The sequence below is a fragment of the Sarcophilus harrisii genome, chromosome 2, assembly GCF_902635505.1.
Source record: "Sarcophilus harrisii chromosome 2, mSarHar1.11, whole genome shotgun sequence".
Classification (NCBI taxonomy): Eukaryota; Metazoa; Chordata; class Mammalia; order Dasyuromorphia; family Dasyuridae; genus Sarcophilus; species Sarcophilus harrisii.
The window spans coordinates 116,453,267-116,478,268 of NC_045427.1; the positions used below are offsets into that span (position 1 = coordinate 116,453,267).

A 25,002-nucleotide genomic window follows, 5' to 3' on the forward strand; every position below is an offset into this window, starting at 1 on the left:
AGGAAAGATCTTGATCTTCCCACTCATCTCCAATGATTCCCTGCTAGGATCCACCTTAAGAACTATTTTCTTTTTTAAAATTCAAGGTTAAGACATTAATAACAGTTATTGATAACAAAGTTTCAGTCATTAAGGGCAGTGGTCCAGGAATGAAATGAGCAGTTTTGGGGTGTTATCTCAAAACTGTATTTTTAACATATGATTTTTTCAAGATTCCCGTAAATGTTATTTGAGATTTTCTTAGGACACAGAGTCACATGGAAGGCATGGGAGACTAGATCATCTCTCTGTACAAACTAGAAATGACAACAAACTTGTCCTTGCTAGAATTGAATGGAAACAGAATATTATCAGCAGTAATTTTTTCCTTAGACTACTAGTGAGAAGTTGTGTTCTCTTTGTAACTCTACATTAATGTGTATTTTGACTTAACTCCTGACCTCTGTGTTTGAGCATAAATTCAGTTTAATGGAAACGTTCAGATAATGAAAAAACAGATTAAGAAAACCAAGATCTTTGGATAAAGAGGCATTGGGAGGGGAAATTAGAAAAAGAAGGGGCCGTTTTTCTTAAGACTTTCCTTAGCCTGGGTTTCCATTTCTGGGATGTATGATGATCAGTAAAGCTCCTGTATATGTTCTGTCTCCGCTTTAGCTCAGTCTTCCTTATGCTTCAGTTTTGTTCTAACCTTTTAAATCCAGATTTTCAAAATCTTTTCTTACCTGACACCCTGAGATAGCTTCACCCTTTTATACAAAATGCTTAGGTATGACCCGATAGGTCTCACGATATCTTAGTTTTCTTCCAGAAGTAGTTACAGCCTTGTTTATATTCAACTCCGAGTAATTCAATCAGAATTACTTTTCACAAAATCTGGGAACCACCGTCAAACGGAGTGGTTCCCACCTATCCCTTCACACGTTTAAAATGTTAAATCCTTCACCGTCTGGCTCTAGTCTACCCCTCCGGGACAACACCTTTCTTTCCAGGCTCCAGCCCAAGTACCGGACTGGCTCTGAGCCATTCCTGAAATGCACGCACACTCTCTTTGTCTCAAACCTAGCATTTCCCGGCGTCTGCTCTCGTTTGCTGGACTCCTTAGCTCCCCCAAGGCCTGGGGAGGCTGAATGGCTCGGCGGACAGACCGCAGCACCTTCAGCAGACCAGGTTAAACTGTGCGACTCTGGACAAGTCACTTAATCTCCTTTTGCCTTAACGGCCAACCGCTCCACTGCCTAGAAAACCACGTGGCCGAGACCTGGGGGGCACCAAAAAGTCAGACCTCATAGACTCTCCCACCCCTTGTGACTTTGTACGCATACTCACTCTTTTGTTTGTTCCCCTCCCCCTCTCCAGGAGAGAGTAAGCTTTTTGAGGCCGGGTGTAGTTTTATTTTTAAGTCTTTCGTTTCTCTTTTCGCTCCCCGCTCCCCCCTCCCATCAGCTTAGCTTAGCACTTAGTAAATGCTTATTTAGTTCTTGCTGAATTATTGCAAATGCCCGACTGAAGGCAGACTTGGAAACACGAAGAAAAGCATTTTTTCCGATAGTCGTAAAAATGTGACTGAGATTAGCTCCTTCTGGGGCTCACTCATCAAACAGCAAACTCATTTTAACAGGATTCTTTAAAAGGATAGTAAGCAAAGATGCAGTTCTTCTTCGTTAATAAAAGAACTTTTCGAGTTTATAAGATGACAAACTTCTGAAAAACTTGGTAGGGTTGAATGGTGACCGGGACCGGGTGAAGTCGCTTCAAAGAATGGTCATTTACAAGATCTACCGGTACAGGATTCGCGGGGTGGAACTTTCCGCTTTCAACTAAGGAAGAGCACAGAAGGGGGTAAGGGACGGCTTCACTTCCTCTCCTTTAAAGTACTTTAGGCTTGTAAGGGACGGGGCAGCCAACAGCGCCGCTGGTGTAGTGGTATCATGCAAGATTCCCATTCTTGCGACCCGGGTTCGATTCCCGGGCGGCGCACGCCGTTTTGCTTTTCCCCCCGCAATTCTCACTAGAACGAAGGAAACTATTGGGAAACGTACCTTTATTCGTGTGTAAGGCTACGCAATTTAAATTTCGCTTCTTTTACTGATTTCCGATGGAGACAAGAGTACAGCCTTTGCGCGTGCGCAGTCAGAAGTCACGGCGGCACTTTGGCGGCAGCCCGGGAGGGTGGCTCTGTACTTGCGCAGTGCGAGAAGCGCCCCCAGTACGTGGGACGGAAGCACGCCTGCGCAACAAACGAGTTGGCGTCGGTGGTGCCGTGGCGCGGGGCAGACGGGGTCTTAGGGAGAGTGGGCTCCCTCTGCGCTTGCGTGGCCCGGGCCGCTCGGCTGCTCCTGGGCGCCCGGCTCGCCGCCATCTTGTGTCGGGACTTCATTGTTCGGGCACAGGGGCAGGCGGGCTCGTGTTGCTGCTGCTGCTGTACGGAGAGGAGGCGGACGAGACCCCGCTTCGCCGAGAGCGATAGAAACCCCCGGTAGCCCTTACTGCCGGGCCGCCGAGGGAGGTGGTAGGGGCCGGGGAGCAGGAGGCCGAGGAGCCGCCGCCGCCACAGCCGCAGCCATGGAGGACGAGATGCCCAAGACCCTGTAAGTTGTGCGGAGTCGGGTGGTCGGGGCTGCCGCCCAAGACGGGGCGCGATTTGGGGAGTGGGAGGACGGGAGAGAGGCCGCGGCCGGGTGGGCCTATTGTTTCCCGCGCCGCCCGGTCCCCGGTTCCCAGGTCCCATTTCCGTCTGAGCTTCGCCATGAGGTCGGGACTGCCGGGCAGGGAGGGAGCGAGCGAGCGTGTGGCGGGGCCACCCGCCGGGGCCTGCCGCATACGAGGCCTCTCCCCTGGCTCTGGAGCCCGGGAAAAGACCGGCCATGTGTCGGTTTAGCCCTGATTCCCTCTTAGTATAAACGTTCCGTTTTTTCTTTCCCTCTTTTTTTTCCCCCTTTTTCCCTCTTCCCCCCCCCCCCCCCAATTGTTTTCTTCTCCTGCCCCAAACTCAATTGGTCGTTTCCCCCTCTTCGTTGTGGGGACTTATACTGGATCCCAGTGTCCCCCGAGAGTGCCTGCACTCAGATCAATTAAGTTGGGAAAATCTGGATTTAAAGCCTACTATGTGCAAAGAAAGCGCTTTTGAGCATTGGAAGACAAAAAACGAAACTGGCCTTACTCTCGCTTACTGTTCTTGAGAGAGGAGGGAAATATATTGCATGTGTGTAAAAAACCTATAAAGCAAGATAGCGTGAGAGGAGGGAGCAAAGGAGAGAAGTTAAAGTGCTGTAGGAAAATTTGAGAAGCGAGAGAGAACCATTTCATCAATGAGTGAGATCGGCTTTATGCTGCTCGTTTGCCAGTGGGAAGAAAGCCAAATATTTTCTTTTGCCCTCTCTTCCCTCTCTCCATAAAAAAAGTTGAAATAGAGAAAAAACATTCTTTTCTCCTCCGATCTCTCCTCCAAGACCTTAAATTAAATTTTGAAAATGATCTAACAAAATGAAGACAGAAGTAAATTTTTATTTTTTTCCCCCGTATTAGAGATAATAGATAACTCTTGTGATTGACATTCTACATAACGAGCTGGCCGTAGTTTTGAAGCAACAGTTAAATCTTCGTAACTGATTATCATTGATCTGAGAATCTTTATATACTGGCACATTCTTACGGCTGAATAATTTTTTTTTTTCTCTGAGTAGTTTCATTGGCTTCCATTTCTTTGTCATTGGGTTTCTTGCATTTCTCTTTGTTTTACAAAATGAAAAGTACCCCTTATGTGGGTAGACAAATTTATGTTCCATTGACTCTTAAGTTGCTATCGCTAAGTATTGTTCTCTGTGAAGGACAGTTTTTGATATCATTTAGATATTTAGATTCATTTAGATTCTTAAATTTATTGTATCCTTTCATTTTTATGATTTCCTTGGAATCACGATGGAGCTACTTTACATGTAAAAAACTGAAATTTTGATTTTTTTATTGTAGCTTTTTTCTTTTCCAGCTCCTAATGCTGTGTTGCTTTCTGCATCAAACTATTCTTAAAAATGTCAACTTTTCATTGGCATTGATGTTTATTTAGGTGATAGGTTTCTTGATATAAGTGATTAGCTCTGGTAAATTATCAAAGAACTTTATGTGTTGTGACTTTTAACAGAAAGCAGCAATTAAATATATATTAGGATAGCTTTTATTGGGTGGAAATTATTTTTTACCTTCTGTTAGTTAATGAGTAATTTGAAAATCCTATTTGCTAGTGCCTAAAAACCTTATTATTTTAGGTTTGAGATTCTGAATTGATTTTATAATTTGCTAAATTTGGAAACTATCAAAAACATAATTTGGCTTGAAAATCCTTATTTTTTAAAGTAGAATTTTTTTATTTTATGTAGTAAGTTTTATGATGTCAGTTGTATTCTTGTTAAAATGTTTGGCTTCTTATTGAATAAGAAATTTAGCATTAGAATGCACATAATAAGTTTCTATCTCAAAAATGGATTTCATGTTTTGTTTTTAAAGAGAAACTCTGTCTACCTGAACTTTCTTTATAATTTAGAATTCTAGAGATACCTAAAGCAGAAGTGTCAGAAGCATGCAGCCCACAACACTTCACTGAAACCTGAACTAGATTAAAATGTAATTGGTAAATAGTTAACAAATAAAAATACAATAGTTAATATTAACATGTGGTTTTTCTAAGTCAATAAGAGGCTCAACTAATGATTTAGTTGCCACCTTTTCTATTTGTCACTATTGACCTAGAGTACTGAGTTTAGTGATTGGACTAGTAGTATGTATGTATGTGTCAGAATCCAAATTTTCCTGGCCATCTCTCATCATTAAATACATCACATTGCTTTTTAAGTCAGTTGTAAAAAATATTTTCCCATAGAAAATATTTATTTAACAAATATTTGAATCTTCTATGTATGAGATTTTGTGGGGGATATAAAGTTTTTTGGTGGTGTCGCTAGCCTTAAGAAATTAACTTACATGGGGGGAAGTGATAAGGCCCTGTAGCCAGTCTATAAAAGTCTGATAATAAAGTAACTGTGGACTAATACTCTCCTGAAGTGTTAGGCCTTCTACCCAAACTTCTATTTCCACTAAGGTATCTTAAAATTACATGCTACTACCTATTGATCAAAATTGCCCTCCATTCAATGCAGCTTACCTCAGCTAAGTATTTGTGAAAATACTTTTAGTTGAGTTAGTTTTATTTGAACTAGTAGTGAAAAGTCAGGTTTTAAGTGAAATAACATGACTGGTAGTTCTGGCATCCTTCCTAGAGATACATACCTTTTTAGGTGATGGTGCTGATGAATAGGTAACTAGTAGAATTTGAGGCACATTGAGAAAGTAAAGAAAAATATTTTACTTGAGGATTTTCTAGGATATCTATATTTTTATTTAGCGGGTGAATAAGTTAATTGATAGAATTTGAGGCAGTGAGAAAGTGAAGAAAAGTTTTTTAATCCCTGTTGAGACTATAAAGACAAGTCTTCCTTTTTGAGAGTTTGGCACCAGAGGTAGCTATTCTCAAGCTTTTTTTCCCTTCCTCTTTCTGAATTCACAGTTCTCTGAAAGCTCAAGTCATTAGCCCCATCTGAAGTAGCACAAAGGTCACATGAGAAAAGTCTCAATTTCAAGAAGTGAGTCAGTTCTTTGCATTTAAGATCAGAGTTTGAGATTCTCTTTGTAACATACTATACTCTGGAATAATATTGCAGAAAGAAAATTTTAATACTGTATCCATTTAGTATAACTTTGAGGACAATTTTATAAGAATTGTTAAATGTTTTGACCATTTCTAGTTAATATAAACAAACTGTGTCAAAGAACTTGGGTTTCATTAGAACATTAAAGAGATGCTTGATGAATGTCTAGATTGGCAAGAGATGATTATAAAGAGAAAATACAACTTCCTCAAGAAGTCATCTATGGGTCATCTCAAACTAACTTCATTTCGTTTTTTGAGAGAATTACTAAAGTAGAGATGAAAGACTGGTTATAATTTACATAGATTTTAACAAAGCTTGTTAAGGTATCTCATATTATGCTTTTGGAGAAGATGGCGAGATATAGATTATCATTAGATGATAAAATAATCAGATGGATTTAGAACAGGTTGCATGAATGGACTCTGAAATTGTTAAAAGCTTTTTGTCAACATGATATAAGGTAAGATATCTCTAGTGAAATGGATCCAGGGATCTATCTTGATCCAGTGCTGTTAAATACTTTTTAATAGTGACTTGGATAAGTGTTTCTAGCATACACTTAACATACTTGTATTTTACATACAATTTGGAAGGATAGCCTACACATTGAATGACGGAATCCAAAAGGAATAGCCCATTAGACTGAATCTAATAAAATGAAATTCCAGTCGGTATAAATGGAGAGGATTTCATTTGGGTACAAAAATCAACTTCACGAGAATAAGATGGGAGAGATACAGTGAGTCAGTAAATATTTACTAAGCATTATTACATGCCACTGTGCTGCTAAGTACTGAGACACAAATATTGGAAAAGAAAGATAGTCCCTGCATTCACAGAATTTACAATTTAATATAATTGGAAGACAAGGTGGGGGGGGGGGAGAAAAGGAGAGAAATAGGGAGAAAAGGAGACAATACACGAAAGGATGTTGAAGGAAAAAGTCACAGAAGGAAGCTATATAACAGAGGGGGCAAGATGAAGTACAAAGTATTGGAGCCAGGTGTGGGAAATGAAGAAATGGCCAAGTTTAAGGACCCTGCTTGGGAGGAATGAGGGTTTGAGTATTGGCTTTGGTAAGGAAAATAAGCATCTTTAACATCTGGGGGATTTTGGTGGACTGGAAACTCAAGTCAATTGTGTATGTTAGCAAGCTAATATGCTAATGTGATCTTGGGCTGCATTAAGAAAATCAAACCACACCAAAAAAAATGTGTGGAAGTTACAGAGAGCAAATTTAGACTTCATATCAAACAAAACTTAACAACTGCAGTGCTATAGTGTCTAGAAGTGGAAATGGTTGCCACTATAAGTGGTAAGTTCCCCTTCTTGAGAGTTCTTCAAGCAGAGGCTGGATGACCACTTCCTGGTATATGAAAGGAGGAATTCCTTTTATGTATGATGGCTCCAAATTCTGGGATTTTGTATGCATTTTTGGACATCAAAAAAGCTATTGGGAAATTGGAATGCCCCTGAAGGGTGCAGATCCAGTAGGTATAATGAAGGGACTTGAGGATTGGTAGCTAAAAGGGGGAACTTTTAGTGAGAAATACTGGATAGAAGGGGACAATTTTAGTAGAGAAGACTTCTGGGAGCATTGTTACTTGTGTTCTTTACTTATCTGAAGGTTTGTCCTGCAGAATTTGAAAGGATTAGATTTGATAAAACTATTTGGCTCCAAACTGTAGAATCAGAAAAAAAAATGTGTGGAAGTTACAGAGAGCAAATTTAGACTTCATATCAAACAAAACTTAACAACTGCAGTGGTATAGTGTCTAGAAGTGGAAATGGTTGCCACTATAAGTGGTAAGTTCCCCCTCTTGAGAGTTCTTCAAGCAGAGGCTGGATGACCACTTCCTGGTATATGAAAGGAGGAATTCCTTTTATGTATGATGGCTCCAAATTCTGGGATTTTTAATGGTGTCTTTAGTCTTGACCTTTTCTTTTTGCTTTCAGATTCATATTTCATACTACCCAAATTGTCCAGGACATTTTGGACTTTGATTACCTTAGGGATGCTGAAAACTTGTGTACAAACCCAAACTTAATTTTCTTCTCCAATATACTTCTCCTGATTTATCAGTGTGCCACTTTGATGGAGTGAACATTTATGAAGTGCCTATCTTATGTGCCAAGACATTTGGATACAGAGACAAAAATGAAACACTTCTAGCCCTGTGGGTGTCAAGATATGTACACTAATGAGTAAATACAAAGCTATGTGAAGTAATTTCTGGAAGGGGAAAGAAAATGCTGACTAGGGGACTTATCATAAAAGATGATACCTGAACTGTTTTTTAAAAAGGCAAGTTAAGGATTCTAAGACTAGGAGATGGTGACCATTTGTATAAAGGCAAGGTTGTGACAGATGGGACTGTTTTGTATCAGAAATAGGTAGTGCACAATAGCTTGACTGGTTTGGCTAGGGGAGAGGAGAAATATGAAATAAGAAAGGAAAAATAAGTGGTAGTCATTTTCTTGTGGAGGACTTTAAATGCCTGGTTGAGGCACTTATATATTACTCTCTATATAATAAGGAGGCACAAAAGATCTTTGAGTTACAAAAGTGGAAGTGAGGATCTTGAACACCACTTCAGGGATAGGGAACATTGTAATTGTTATTTTAGATCCCACCCCCACCCCCCACCCACCCAATGATGCTTAGTAGCTAGTTGTTCAGTCTTCTTTCTTCGTATGGCTACAATTATAGGTCATTACTACCTCTCTAAATTATTTCAGTAACATTCTAACTATAAACTCGGCCTAGTATTCAAAGTCCTCAGCAATTTCCATTGTTCAAACTCCCCCCCCCCCCAGTTTTATTGGCTATAATTCTTCATAACTCTTCCCACATTTCCCAGGTGTTGTATTGCCTCTAGTGTTCGATGAGACATTTCCCCATCTTCCAATTTTTATTTGAAATATCCTACTCATTGTTTTGAATCCCAGCATAAATGACTTCTCTTATGTAGCTTTTATTTGATTACCCCTATTCTCTGAGACCATATGTTACATTCAATTTTGGGAGATAGTTACATTCTTTTTCCTCTCCTCCCACTTTAGTTTATTAATTTATGGTTTGATTGTGATACATATCAAATCCCTTTACATTGTGAACTTCATGGAAGGAGGGAATTTGTTATCTACATTTATATCCAGAGATGTAATCCTTAGCATATTTCTTTGTTGAAATTGAATAGTACTAGTATAAATACTAGTAACCCTAGAATTATGAAAGAAACTCGGGATTCTTTCTATCTACCTAGTAAGAAGGTTAATTAAGCTACTTTTAAAATTTTCTCCACTGAAAACCTTTTGTGTAAGTTTTTCCCCCTCAAATGCTAACGAACTCACCTTGTTCGTGAGTTAATGTGAAATTAACATAATTTTGAAACAATACTTAAATTTCTGCCCAATAATTCCAAGGGCCTGTAAGTGAAAAATTTCAGTTTCCAAGTAGGTATGGACTCCCCTTTCCTGATAAATGGGTTTTTTTGTTTGCTCATTTGGGTTATAATAATATCTTGGGGGAGGTAAGGGTGTTGATTATTCTTTCTTACCAAAAATTAGGTAAGAAGAGTTTGGTTCTTTTTTTTTTGTTGTTGTTGTTTGTTTGTTTTATTTTTTATTATTTATTTTTTTTATTTAATAGCCTTTTATTTACAGGTTATATGCATGGGTAACTTTACAGCATTAACAATTGCCAAACCTTTTGTTCCAATTTTTCACCTTTTACCCCCCCCACCCCCTCCCCCAGATGGCAGGATGACCAGTAGATGTTAAATATATTAAAATATTAATTAGATACACAATAAGTATACATGACCAAACCGTTATTTTGCTGTACAAAACGAATCAGACTCTGAAATATTGTACAATTAGCTTGTGAAGGAAATCAAAAATGCAGGTGTGCATAAATATAGGGATTGGGAATTCAATGTAATGGTTTTTAGTCATCTCCCAGAGTTCTTTCTCTGGGCGTAGCTGGTTCAATTCATTACTGCTCCATTGGAAATGATTTAGTTGATCTCGTTGCTGAGGATGGCCAGGTCCATCAGAACTGGTCATCATATAGTATTGTTGTTGAAGTATATAATGATCTCCTGGTCCTGCTCATTTCACTCAGCATCAGTTCGTGTAAGTCTCTCCAGGCCTTTCTGAAATCATCCTGTTGGTCATTTCTTACAGAACAATAATATTCCATAATATTCATATACCACAATTTATTCAGCCATTCTCCAATTGATGGGCATCCACTCAGTTTCCAGTTTCTAGCCACTACAAAGAGGGCTGCCACAAACATTCGTGCACATACAGGTCCCTTTCCCTTCTTTATGATCTCTTTGGGATATAAGCCCAGTAGTAACACTGCTGGATCAAAGGGTATGCACAGTTTGATAACTTTTTGAGTATAGTTCCAAATTGCTCTCCAGAATGGTTGGATTCATTCACAACTCCACCAACAATGCATCAATGTCCCAGTTTTCCCACATCCCCTCCAACAATCATCATTATTTTTTTCCTGTCATCTTAGCCAATCTGACAGGTGTGTAGTGGTATCTTAGAGTTGTCTTCATTTGCATTTCTCTGATTAATAATGACTTGGAGCATCTTTTCATATGACTAGAAATAGTTTCAATTGAAGAATTTGGTTCTAATGGCTAAAAATTATTATTGCTAGGCTGTATTAAATTTGTTCATGTTATGCCTGACACTATTGATATTCAAGAATTAGAGTAAAGAGTAAACTGTGACTCAAAATTTTTTAAAAAGTAAATCCAATGTAGGCTTTTCCCAAATAATGAAATGATACTATCTATTTGAAATATAATTTAACTTGATGGATTTCAATAACCATTAATAACCAGTACTTTATGGGTTTCAAAATCCTCTATACATGTGGTCTTATTTGATGCTTATGACCTTCTGAGTTTGGTGGTGTTTAAGAATTATCCAGACTGTAGTGATAAATACTGTATATAATTACCAATAGTCTTCATCTTGCATTTATTAAGTGCTTACTTTGTGACAGCATATTTTATCTTAGTAACTAAAAACAAGTTAGAGTGGAGTTTAGAAATGAATATAGTTCCCTATCAATAGCATACTAGGAAGTAATTCTGGTGTGTACAAAGACTGAATGAATGAATGATGAAGTGGGGCTTTTTTTTTGGGTACATTTACTTTCTTTCCCTTCATCGAAAGTTTTACATATAAAACTAGACATTCAACTTAAAAAAAAATTGAGTTCCAAATTCTCTCTCCCTTTTTCCTTGAGAAGGCAAGCAATTTGACATAGATTATATAAAAATAATATATATAGTCATGCAAAATGTCTCCTTATTAGCCATGTTGCAAAAGCAAATGAAGACCAGAAAAACCTCCAAGAATAATAAAGTTTTTAAAAAGTGCTTTGTTTTTCATTTAGGCTACTTCAGTTCTTTCTCTGGAGATGGATAACATTTTTATTTTTTAAATTTAATTAATTTATATATTTTTTGAGACAATTGGAGTCATGTGACTTGCCAGGATCACAAAGCTAGGTTAAGTGCCTGAGGCCAGATTATGAATAATATTTTTAGTAAGTCCTTTGGAATTGTTTTGGATCATTGTTTTGTTGAGAATAGCCAAGTCATTCACAGATGAAAATGTAAAGTATTGTTGTTACTGTGTACAGTGTTCTAATTGTGCTCATTTCACTTTGCATCAGTTCACCTAAGTCTTCCTAGGTTTTTCTAAAAGCATCCTGGTAGTTATTTCTTATAACTGCTAGGTATTTCTTACAGTACAGTAGTATTCTGACAGTTGTATACTACAACTTGTTCAACCATTCTCGAATTGGCATCTCCTCAATTTCCAGTTCTTTGCCACCATAAAAAGAACAAATATATTGGTCCTTTTTATTTTTTTGAATCTGTTTGGGAAATAGACTTAGCAATTGCTAGATCAAAAGGTATGCATGGTTTTATCAATCTTTGAGCATAGTTTCACATTGCTTTCCGGAATGGTTCTGTTCAAAACTTTAGCAACAGTGCACTAGATGTTCTAATTTTTCCACATCCCCTCCAACATTTGTCCTTTTCTGTCAATATTAACTAATCTGAGAGGTATGAGTTGGTACCTCAGAGTTTTAATTTTCATTTCTTTAATAGTAATTTAGAACAATTTTTTTGTATTGACTATTAACTTGTTTAGAAAACTGCCTGTTCAAAGAGGTTTGGCAATTGTTAATGCTGTAAAGTTACCCATGCATATAACCTGTAAATAAAAGGCTATTAAATTAAAAAAAAAAAATCAAAAAACAAAAACAAAAAAAAAAAACCTGCCTGTTCATATTTTTTGACCATTTATCAATTGGGAATGATTTTTGTATTCTTATAAATATAATTTAGTTCTCACTGTATTTGAGAACTAAGACCTGCCAGTTTCCTGCTTTCCTTCTAATCTTCTTTGCATTGGTTTGTTTGTGCAAAATCTTTTTAATTTAATGTAATCAGAATTAACTGTTTTATATCTGTAATGCTTTAGCTCTTGTTTGGTCATAAATTTTTTCCTGGTCTGTGGATTTTTGGTAAACTATTCCATGCTCCCTTAATTTCCTTACCACCTCATGTGTCTAAATCATGTAGCCATTTTGATTTTGTCATGTTAAACTGCTTTCCAGTTTTCCCAGCAATTCTTGGCAAAGAGTGATTTTTTTTTTTTTTGTCCCAAAGTCTTGGATCTTTAAGCTTGTCAAACACTAGATTACTATGGTCACTTATTACTGTGAATAGTGTGCTTAATTTATTCCTCTGATTTTTTTTTTTTAATGATTGTTACTTTGTAATACAGTTTGAAATATGTACTGCTAAGTCAGCTTGCGGTTTTAATTTTTTGTAAATTGTTTTACAGTGTATCATTACTATTTATATAGTTTACATCTTTTATATCACAGTACCAAATAAAAGTAATGTAGTACAATAATTGCAGAAGTCTTTGAAGTTTCCTAATTTGTGTTCTACAAATTAGTGCTTTGTTAATTTCCCTGAATTAACAATGCACTGGAATCCTCTTTTAAGGTGACTTAAGTGGTTACTGGCTCTTCTTCTCTATCCATTTTATTTATTTATTTTTAATCTCTGGCAAGAAAATCTTTTTTTTTTTTTTCCTGTTAGATGTTTATGACACTGCTCCCTTTTATTGTGTGTGTGTGTGTGTGTGTGTGTGTGTGTGTGTGTGTGTGTGTGTGTGTGTGAATATTCCTGCAGAAATTTGGCTTAGTTCATTCCCTTTTCTGGGGAAATGGCCTTGGTTAGGGGGATCTTGAATGTCGACCAAAATTTGGGAGTTTAGTTGCCATTCTTTGTTCTCTTTCTTCCTTAGTATATCATGAATCTGGTAAAAAACTTAATATTCTTATGGAGAAGACTAAAGAGGGAGGTTTAAGTTGCAAATAAAATAGAAAGGCTCTATGTGTGTTCCTAAAGGTACAATAGCAAAGGAGAATTTACCTTCTTTATTGTGAACACTTTAGTGAACTTTTTTTTTCCTTGACTGCATATATACTTTTTAAAAGGTTTTGTTTTTCTTTTTTTCTTTCTGCTGGGTAGTTGGGAGAAAGAAAAAATAAATACTTAATTGAAAAAATTAATTTAAAAAACCATATGAATTATGATCAAGGCTAAATTTGAGGGAGAAAAGACTCCATTCCCCCCCCCCCCCCCCCGTAAGATTATATTCAATTTTGTAGGAATTCTTTTTCTTGATTTTAAGCTTGTAATATTGTGGTTTTTTTTTTCCCCCAGATATCTCTTTTAGGATAAAACTTTGCAGATTTTATATGATTCTGACTTTTTTTTTCTTTTTGGATATTTGAAGTACTTTATGAATGTTTTTAGCATTTCCCCCCTCCCCCCTTTGATGTGGAAGCTCTGAATCTAAATTCTGGTATAACTCCAAGGAATTTTTCATTTTGAGGTCCCATTCCCCACTCCCCCACCAGTGTGAGTGATTGGTGAATGCTTTCTAGTTTCATTTGGCTCTCTGGGACTATCTAGGCAGATTTTAACTTGTGATTTCTTGAACTGTATCTAGGCCTTTTAAAAAATAGTTTTCAGGAAGTTGAGTGATTCTTGAATTATCTCATTAAACTGTTTTTCCAAGTCTTTTTTTTTTTAAATTAGATATTTTAAATGTTCTATTTCCCCCCCAGTATTTTTGGCTTTAAAAAACACAACTATTTCTTGCTGATATAGTAATTGATTTCTGTGGGATATTATAGTTTAAGACAATCTGTTATTTAGACAAGTTTTATCACTTAATCTTCTAAGCTATTTATCTTCTAATTTTTTTCTCCATAGATTTTATATTATTTTTTCTCCTTTTTGCTCCCTCCCTTCTCCCCCCCGGGTAGTCTCTTGTGATGCTTGGGGATCTTTGACTCTGCTTATTGTTAAGGAATTACTTGTTCCTTTTTGAGTATCTGTAAGTCAAGAGTAACTTTGCATATTAATTAGTCTCTTGGGTTTCTCTTTCCATCTCCCTAGTTTTATTTAGTTCTTGAACTGGGACTTTGTACCAGGACCAGGCCCTGATCCCTCTGTGCTTTTGGTTGGGATAGTTGGCTAAATTAGTCTCACTCCGGATTTTTTTTTTTTTTTACCTAATGTAGTTATTAGGCCTTAGATCTTTGAGTTTCAGTACTGGATTTTCAGGGCTTTCGATCATCTTAGACAAAGTGAACTTCATAAGGATTTCTCAAAGCTTCTGGCCTGAGTATCATGTTGTGAATGTTAATTGTGTTTGGATTGACTGCTGCTGAAACCATACGCTTCTGAGGTCCTCTTATCTATAAATTTGGGGTGGTGGTCACTTCAATTCTTCTGTCCCTGGACACAGAATTTACAGGTCAACCTCCTCAAGCTGAGAGGCTGTCCATTTGTTTGTGTTGGCAGTTCCTATTGCTTGTGGGCTTCTGGTTTGACTTTTTGTGCATTTCTGGGGTAGAAGCAGTCAATACAATTTCTCATTGGATTTCTTAATGATTATTTTGTGAGTCAATTGTGAATTTCACTTGTTTACAAGATTTTGTGGGAGTGGCATGATTTGCTTCCATTTCTTAAAACCATCTTGAGTGAAAGTACTGCTGAATAGTTTTTGTTTATTTTAAAGTCTCAAAATTGCCCCTTATTTTTTAGCTAAATTTATTTAGAAATAGCCATCTATAACAATCTAAGTCTCTTAAAGATTTACAGATTACTAAATTGATAAGAATGTGGTACAAATGAACTTGTTCATAGAATCAGTTCTTTTTGATTTGTAATAAGAGGTGAAAACAAATTTATGATCTTCACCAGAATATATTGATTATTCTGACATTTTTTTGTACTTTCTTATCTTAGGATATGCTAGTAGTTAAGAATTCCAGGTAAATATAGAATCTCTTAAAAGAATGTACTTTGAGATTTTTATTTCCATTCCAATATTACATTGAAAGTTTTAACTATAATCCTCTTGTAAGAGAAGAATAAAGAGCCATCAGTGTTACCCTTCCATCCACTCCATGTACAAATTCAGTCAAGTCAATAATCATTAAATACCTCTACTGTGTACGAAGTTCTTTGCTAATATCTATTAAGTTATAAGAAACAAAGGACTCTGCTCTCAGGGAGCTCATAATCTAATGGGGGAGAGAACAAGCAAACAAATAAAATACAAACAGGCTAAGTATATGATAAAAGAGAAAAAATTAAGAGAGAAGGAACTGAATTAAGAGGGGTTGAGAAAAATTTCTTGTAAAATATAGAACTAAAAGAAAGCCAGGATATTTGGGAAGCAAAAAAAAGGGGGGGTGCATTTTAGGCATGTAAGATTGCAAGAGAAAATGCTTGGATCCAAGACCACCTGGAGATCAGTGGCACTTGACTGAAGAGAATGTGGTAAGGAACAAAGTCTAAGAAGATTGGGAAGGGTGGGGGGAATGGGGTAGGTAAAGCTAGGTTTGAATACCAAGCAGCATTTTATATTCTATCCTATAGGCAGTAGGGAGCCATTGGAATTTATTAAGTGGGTGAGATGTGACATGATTAGACAGACCCATGCTTTAGGAAAATCACTTTAGTGGTTGAAAGGAAGAATGGATTGTAGGTAAGGAAAGGGAGTGGTAAGAGACTTGAGCTAGACAATCCACCTCACCTACCTGTTGAGTTACTGTAAAAATCAAACTTATGAGATGATGTTGGCACTTTAGAGTGGGGACTATGTCAGAAAGAAGGGGCTTATAGAACAATAATTGTGGAGGTAAAATCAACAGGCTCTGACAACACCTTGGTTATAGAGAGTAAGAGATAATGAGACCAGGATGACTCCTGAGTTGTGAATCCAAGGGGTTGGGGGAAATGGTCTGCCCTTTATGTAGAAATAGGAGGAAGGTAGGGGAAATTTAGGGGGGAAAGTAATGAGTTTGATTCTGGCCATGTTGATTTTTAAGTTGTCTACTGAATATCTAATTCAAGTTGTCTGAAAGTCAGTTGAAGATGTGGATTGGAGAACAACATATTTGAGGTAGTGAGATTTTTAAAAATGTAAATTGATGAGGTCCTCAAATGAAAATATAGAAAAGGAAAAAAAAGCCTAGGACAGAACCCTTTGAGACGTTTAGATTTAGAAGTGTGATGAAGATCCAGCAAAGGAGACAGAGGAAGAATGATCACATAGGTAGGTGAAGAACCAGAAGAGAGTAACGAATGTCCTGAAAACCTAGAGGAAGAAGAAGGTCATGAAGGAAGAGAATGATAGCGTGAAAGGCTGCAGAGAGATCAAGAGATAATTTGGGGAAATGATAGTTATATATAATAAACAAAAGCACATCAATTTTGCTGTATGAACATATCCTGTTGTTGTTTAGTAGCATTAACTCTTTGTATCCCATACACAGGATTAGTTGTTGATGAAGATCGAGAACGGCCATTAAATTGTCAATTAAGAGAATTGTAATCACTGTTTTTATGCTATTGTATTTTCTTCCACTTATATTGTACTTCTCATGTCCTTTTTACCTATCCCAAACCAGCTATTCTCATATTAATGTAAAGGAAAACACCACCGAAAAATCTTTAGACTCTATGCAGACCCAAAGTATTATTTCAGAGGACCAATAGATAAGAATTACCTCCTTTAAAAAGGGATGAAATTTAATTGACAGAATAAAATATGCATTGTCAGATGGCCAATGTGTTGTTTTGTCTAATTGTACTTCTTTGGTAACAAAAGAGATAACTATTGGGGCAGGTTATGAGATGGCTTGGGGAAATAATAGAGATAAAATAACAAGCATATCAAAATTTTGTTATATGAATATATTCTATAGGTGAAAATTTGTAGCATTGTGAAGTCTTTATATCCTTTCTACAGGGTTAGTTGTTAATTTTTTTCAAGAGTTTTTGTACTTCTGAATACCTTCTCCCCCCCCCCTCCCCCCCATTAAAAAGGATAGGACTGTGTTTGTGTATAAATGCATATGTGTTTCCAGCTGTGCATGTCACCAACATAAAACTGCCTTGATGTTTCAATGCCTGGGTGTGTATAAAAGAGTCTGAACAGTGCTAATGGAATTGAGGCAACTTACGGGATAGGTGTTTGGGGGATGTTGAGAAATTGGTCTGTCCTTTGTTTAAGGAAACCTGGATTCTTGCATGGATTCTGCTGCGGTTTAGCTTGTAATTTGGGGCAAATTCTAGGCCTCTGGATTTCTTTTTTCAAAATAAGAAAATGGATTCAATCACTTATGTCCTTTCTATTTCCAAGTATTTTAATGAATATTCTCTAATGTTGACACTTTGGAAGTGACTTCTGATTCCGTATTGCAAACTCAAACAGAAGGGATTCCCTGTTTGCTGCTGGAATATTGAGGTAGAAAATCACAATGAACATTATGTTGTACTGTATTTTTGTTTTTAAGTATTTTCCAATTACATTTTAATATGTTTTAGATGATACTCAGTAACTTGCAGCTTCTTGGAGTTTGACACCTCAGCCTTAGAATACATAAAATTACTGTAATTGGTGTTAATGTCTTTTCTTTCATTCATATTCCATTTATAGCATCAGTAATTTAAAATTCTTTTAAAACTATGAAAAATAAAACAAATCTTCTCCCTATACATAGTAGAACAGAAGGATGGATTGTAAATGAAATTGAATCTTTATTATGTAGAACTCTTTCTTTTAAAGTATAATAAATTCACCATGTAACTTTCAAAGCTGTCCAGTTTGGGGTTCCTTCTGGCCTTCCTTCTGTTCACATTTCTCTTTCTCTCTCTCTCTGTCTCTGTCTCTCTCTCTTAACCCTAGCTTTTTTCTCCTTCCCACTACTCCTCTTCTCATCAAAAAGAAAAGCAGGACCCATATAGCAAGTAACCATAAGTAATCAAAACAGAATTCTACATTGGCCATGCCCTATGTAATATCTAGCCATCTGTCCTTCAATCCATCCATCTTGTCTAACATTTTGATTGACTATGCATGTCTGTAATGTTTTGTTTTTCAGTTGAAAGGAGAAAAAGGGAGAAAAGGCAGATTTTTTGCTGATTAAAAAAAAGAGAGAATCGTTCATTTTAAAAATAGAAGTAACACTGAGAGTGGTTCTATAGTCATGTCCATCATTGTAGACAGTGCTCGTATGTAGTTCATCTGGGCCTGGGTACTTGAACATATTTTGGACAGTTAAATGATGCTCTCATCATTTCCTTATTTATCTTAGGGATCAGCTCTTTAATTATTCATTTTTGTTTTGTACAGTCTAAATATTCTACATGGCACAGAAAGCAGAAGTAAAATAAGAATAGAATAGCCCTGCTGTACTTCCTAAAAGATTTGTTTTAGATACTTGGATCCAGAAGAACTATTAGGTAGGAGGATCAGAAAAATTAACTTGCCTGAGTTCACATAGCAAGTCAGAAGCTTGAATACTAGTTTTGTCATGCTGTCCTTAGTTTGGCAAATTCATATTCCCAAACGGGTTCTTTTATAAGATGCCAAAAATGATTAAAGGAAAGAAGTTTGGATGATTACAATTGCTGCTGGGTCATAACAGATGAGCAGAGAACATAAGCTTTTGCTTAAACAAAAGACTTTTTACATAGTATTGGGAAAAGAGAATATTAAAAGTAGAAGATGGATACTGATGCCTGGATTTCTTCTTAAAATCATGATGTTAAAAAATATTTTGGTGTCACCGGGAATAAGAAGATCTAGGTTCCAGGAACTTGTCCTAAAAGTTATGGTTTAGTGGGGACAAAGAACCCTGATAACACTAGTTCTAAATCTCTGGCTATATATACATATAGACTTAGACATAAGAAAGAGCATTCATTCTACACTCTCAGACTTTACCCCATATATAAGAAGGTAGATGGTTTGTTTCATCATTAGCCCTTTAACATTGTGATTGGTCTTATGCTGATTAGAATTCCTAGGTCTTTAATTTTTTTTATCTTGACAGTATTGTAATTGTATAAATTGTTCTTCTTGCACTGTTCCATTCACACTGAATCTGAATGTTAGCTCATAGGTTCCCAAGTTTTTGTGAAACCATTTCTTTCATCTTAGTGTTCCACCACATATGCTATAATGTGTTTAATTATTCTATTCCCCCTTGATAGGCCACCACCAAGAGGTATGGATATTGTCCATCCACATTTGACTTGGGACCAATGCCTTAATCTAACCGTCCCGTCTAATTTTCCCTTTTCCCCATTTCCTCTTATTTCTCTTTTGAGTGAAATGTATTTCTGTATCCAATTCTGTGTATGTGTATTCTTTTCTCCTGTAAATAGTATGAGAAATTGTGGAGAATAGAAGAGGTGTTGCTGAACTGAAAAAGAGCAAATGTTAAATGTTTAGCTTTCAAAAAAAAAAAGATGGAATTTGTACTTTTTTAAAAAAAATAATTATAAATTTTGTCGATAAAAATCGACAAAAACCTGAGTAATTTTTTACAACATTATCCCTTGCATTCACTTCTGCTCCAATTTTTCCTCTCCCTCCTTCCACCCCCTCCCCCAAATGGCAAGCAGTCCTATTCATGTTAAATATGTCACAGTATATCCACAGTATATATGCACAATATGTGTGCAGAACCAAACACTTCTCTTGTTGCACAGGAAGAATTGGATTCAGAAGGTAAAAATAACCCGGGAAGAAGAACCAAAATGCAAACAGTTTAATTCATTTCCCAGTGTTCTTTCTTTGGGTGTAGCTGCTTCTGTCCCTCATTGATCGATTGAAACCGAGTTAGATCTTCTCTTTGTCAAAGAAATCCACTTACATCAGAATACATCCTCTACAATATTGTTGTTGAAGTATATAATGATCTCCTGGTTCTGCTCATTTCACTTAGCATCAATTCATGTAAGTCTCTCCAACCCTCTTTGTATTCATCCTGCTGGTCATTTCTTACAGAACAATACTATTATTCCATAACATTCATATACCACAATTTACCCAACCATTCTCCAATCGAAGGGCATCCATTCGTTTTCCAGTTTCTAGCCACTACAAACAGGGCTGCCACAAACATTGTGGCACAAACAGGCCCCTTTCCCTTCTTTAGTATCTCTTTGGGGTATAAGCCCAGTAGTAGCACTGCTGGATTAAAGAGTATGCACAGTTTGATAACTTTTGGAGCATAATTCCAGATTGCTCTCCAGAATGGTTGGATTCGTTCACAACTCCACCAATAATGCATCAGCGTCCAGTGTCCTGCATCCCCTCCAACATTCATCATTATTTTTTCCTTTCATCTTAACCAATCTGACAGGTGTGTAGTGGTATCTCAGAGTTGTCTTAATTTGCATTTCTCTGATTAATAATGACTTGGAGCATCTTTTCATATGGCTAGAAATAGTTTCAATTTCTTCATCTGAAAATTGTCTGTTCATATCCTTTGACCATTTATCAATTGGAGAATGGCTTGATGTTTTATAAATTAGAGTTAATTCTCTATATATTTTGGAAATGAGGCCTTTATCAGAACCTTTAACTGTGAAGATGTTTTCCCGTTTGTTGCTGGAATCTGCACTCTTAACCCAGTGAATCTAACTGCATTTCCTGGCAAAGTGGTTAATCAATATTTAGAAAAGCAAGTGGTAATTAAAAACAGGCATTATGACTGAATTTAAGAACAAGTAATACCAGAAGTAACCTTGTTTCCTTTTTTGACAGAGAACTCTGTAAGTCCAGGGAGGTGCTGTAGGTTTAATGCATAGTTGGCATACATTTAGCAAAGCTTTGATTAAAGTCTCACATATTCTTATTGGAAAAATTTAGAGATGTAAATTTGTTGTTTATCTGTGTCCCAACTCTTCATGACCTGTGGTGCTTCTGACTACATCATGTCCTTCCTAGCAGAGGGTCTCATCTTCCAGTATCATGTTTTTTAGCATTTTAATATTATTTGTGTAGTTTTCTTGGCAAAGGTACTATAGTTGTTTGCCATTTCCTTTTCCATTTAATGTGAGCTCAATGACAATAAATTTAGAGCAGTGATTCTTAATCTAAGATCTATAAGTTAATGTTAAAAAATATTTTGGTAACTATATTTCAACATAATTGGATTTCATTTGTCATCCTATGCATTTTATTTTATTTATTTATTTATTTTTTATTTAATAGCCTTTTATTTACAGGATATAAACATGGGTAACTTTACAGCATTAACAATTGCCAAACCTCTTGTTCCAATTTTTCACCTCTTACCCCCCCACCCCCTCCCCTAGATGGCAGGATGACCAGTAGATGTTAAATATATTAAAATATAAATTAGATACACAATAAGTATACCCGACCAAAACGTTATTTTGCTGTAGAAAAAGAATCAGACTCTGAAATATTGTACCATTAGCTTGTGAAGGAAATCAAAAATGCAGGTGTGCATAAATATAGGGATTAGAATTCAATGTAATGGTTTTAGTCATCTCCCAGAGTTCTTTTCTGGGCATAGCTAGTTCAGTTCATTACTGCTCCATTAGAAATGATTTGGTTGATCTAGTTGCTGAGGATGGCCTGATCCATCAGAACTGGTCATCATATAGTATTGTTGTTGAAGTATATAATGATCTCCTGGTCCTGCTCATTTCACTCAGCATCAGTTCATGTAAGTCTCTCAGGCCTTTCTGAAATCATCCTGTTGGTCATTTCTTACAGAACAGTAATATTCCATAATTTTCATATACCACAATTTATTCAACCATTCTCAACTGATGGACATCCATTCAGTTTCAGTTTTAGCCACTACAAAAGGGCTGCCACAAACATTCGTGCACATACAGGTCCTTTCCTTCTTTATAATCTCTTTGGGATATAATCCCAGTAGTAACACTGCTGGATCAAAGGGTATGCACAGTTTGATAACTTTTTGAGCATAGTTCCAAACTACTCTCCAAAATGGTTGGATTCGTTCACAACTCCACCAACAATGCATCAATGTCCCAGTTTTCCCACATCCCCTCCAACAATCATCATTATTTTTTCCTGTCATCTTAGCCAATCTGACAGGTGTGTAGTGGTATCTTAGAGTTGTCTTAATTTGCATTTCTCTGATTAATAATGACTTGGAGCATTTTTCATATGACTAGAAATAGTTTCAATTTCTTCATCTGAGAATTGTCTGTTCATATCCTTTGACCATTTTTCATGCATTTTATTTTATTAAAAGCATTTTGAGAAAGGGTAGATAGGTTTCATCAAACTGTCAAATGTCATAGCTGGTGGGAGTGGGGAAGGAAGTGTGGTGATAGTGGTAGTTGTTTCTATGACATTAAAAAAAAAGTCAAGGAATCCCTTCTATCAAGAGGGATTTGGGATTGATTGAATGGTTAGACTTTAATAATAGCCATTAATAACTTAATGTCAGCTTAGAAGGGAAGTCTGTAGTAAGTGCCTCAAAGTTACTCTCTAGCTATTTAGTTACATTATCAGCATGCTTGGATTAACACTGAGACACAAATTGAGGACAGTTAAGCCATTGAATAACAGCCAAAATCTAAAAAGATCATGATGGGTTAGAATATTTGGATCTAAAAAGATTTGGGAGATAGAAGGACTTAAGTTTATGAATTTGATTTTGAGCCAAATAGAAGATGGAGGAAGTATGGATAGCAGTTTGTTGGGGGGGGAGGAGGGAGAAGAGAGAAGTAAATCTGGGTTTTTACTCTATAAACTAAGCATAAGTCAGCATTGTTAAACAGTAGCCAGGAAAGTTCATGTAAATTTGATCTACATTAAGAGAGACATAGCCTGTGGATACTTTCTCCATTTATGCATATCATAACTCATCCATGCTCTTTTAATTTACAAGACTCCTGTCTTGTCTTATATACTTTACAAAAGAGGTATACCCAGTATGCTAAGGAGAGGGGTAGATATGTATACCAGTGGTCGTCAGGGGTTGCTGCTTCATTTATTCCCTGTTCTTCCAAATGACTCGCCTACCTTTTTCTCCCTTAATGTTCCATAATATAGCATTACATTTTATGTTTTTTAAAAAGTCATTTTTTTTTTTCGTATGTAAATTATAAAAACTATAATGTTCAGGCTAGCTTTCTGGAGGATCTCAGGACCAGTCTTGATTTTAGTGGAGGAGTGCAGGAGGCAGGAGAGCCACTAGGAGGATGGTCAAAGATGGAATCTGGAGCGCAACCATTATATCACCATATTACATTAAGTATATGTTTAGAGAACCATCTCATACTGAATAGGTACTTAACTATAAGCATCCTGCTGTACTTGATTCAAGTATACCTTTTCAGAGTTCTGGCCCTCTACAAAAAACAAATGGGTAGTCACTTTTTTATTTCTCCTAAGGTAATTTTTAAACTATTGATTTAATTTAGTTTTTACTGATAGCTATCACTTATGTGTGATAAGCTTTGGTTAGTCCTGTTGTTCCCTGAAAAGAGTGCTGTTTTGCAGGTTTTAGAAAAGGCCCTCAGTTTGGGTCCAGGAGACAAAAATTAAATGTGGCCCTTGCCATTATCTTTCTTTGTGGCTTTTCTGTTCTTTATTTCTTTATTTTTACAGTGAGGGAACTAAAGATTATCTTTTACAGTTCTAAAATGCTATGACTGTATGAAATAGAATTGTTTTAACATGACTACACATAAATTGGTATTTGGGTATAAAGCAATTGTTTAGGAATCACATACAATATATGATTTAAGGTGGTAATGTCATTCAGGCCTATAAGATTGTACCACAAAATCTCAGTTGTTTTACTTAAGAGACACACTTTTTCTTTTCAGAAGTTTTAGAGCTTCTCCATTTTGCTTTGTGTCCTTAGTAATTGCATTTTACCACTTCTGAAAACCTATAGTTTTATCTGACGTAGATGATAATTGTTTTATATAACTAGTAGAAAAATAGTAGATGATTAATAGATGATTTTCTGACTCATCAAGAAATAGGGCATAAAAGTTTCATTCAATCATTCATCAATCAAGTACCAGGTACTACTGTAGCAGTGGAGATACATAGACTAAACTAAAACAATAAAACTTGATGACCAGCTTTCTAGTAATGGATTTTCCTGAACATAGTGAAGTTGAAGTGCAGTATTCTAATTCTTCATATGATATTTTTGACCTAACCCAAGTTATGTAAGAGAATTCTCTTGGAAAAGTTCTCTGGAAAAATCCTATCAAACTTGAGGCTTCAGAGCTTTGCATTTGTATTGGGTGTTGGATGTATGGTTTAAATTCAAAGTCATCTAACTTGGAAGCAAAATACTAGTTTTAATTACACATTAGATTAGTTATAGATTAATTACAAATATTAGTACTGCTGCCTAAGTTTTGTTGCTTGTTGCAAGGTTCATTTTTCTTATGTAGCGTCATAATCCATTTAGAATTTTACAAGAACATCTTGTTAGGTTTGTTGCTGTGATTGTGAATCTGATTTGAAGCAATAGAATTAGATTAAGGGAAAACCTTGATTTTCAAAGGAAAATAAAATTGAACATTATTCTCATGGTGAAATGTCCAGAATGGTTAAAAGTGACCCAGTTTTGCCCCCAAGTACGTTGTTATAAAAATATTTTTCCTTTATTGAGGTTCAAACCATGTTCTGGGATGAATATATCTTAAAAGTTGACCTAACTTTGCTTGGCACCACATTCTTCCTGGTTTTAAGTCAAGAAACTTTAGAAACAATGCAAAAGAATCATTTTTATTTTTAATTTTGATACCTTTTATTTTTACATGAACTTTCTTTATAAATCCTTTCCTTCTATATTTATTAAACTTCTCCTTGGCACAAGTAATTT

The 25,002-nt window shown here is 36.2% G+C and overlaps 1 protein-coding gene and 1 non-coding gene across 8 annotated transcripts in view; both read left to right on the forward strand.

The window, feature by feature from the left end:
• The first annotated feature begins 1,906 nt into the window (after positions 1 to 1,906).
• TRNAG-CCC lies at positions 1,907 to 1,977 on the forward strand. The gene has a single exon. It is a non-coding gene; the product is annotated as a tRNA-Gly (tRNA).
• Positions 1,978 to 2,416: 439 nt separating this feature from the next.
• Positions 2,417 to 25,002, forward strand: part of TIA1 (TIA1 cytotoxic granule associated RNA binding protein) — a 44,304-nt gene continuing 21,718 nt past the window's right edge. For all 7 annotated transcript variants that reach the window (XM_031950637.1, XM_031950638.1, XM_031950642.1 and 4 more), the window contains exon 1: positions 2,417 to 2,588. In XM_031950637.1, coding sequence (XP_031806497.1) covers positions 2,563 to 2,588 — 26 coding nt within the window. In that variant the 5' untranslated portion in view covers positions 2,417 to 2,562. The remainder of the gene's footprint in view (positions 2,589 to 25,002) is intronic.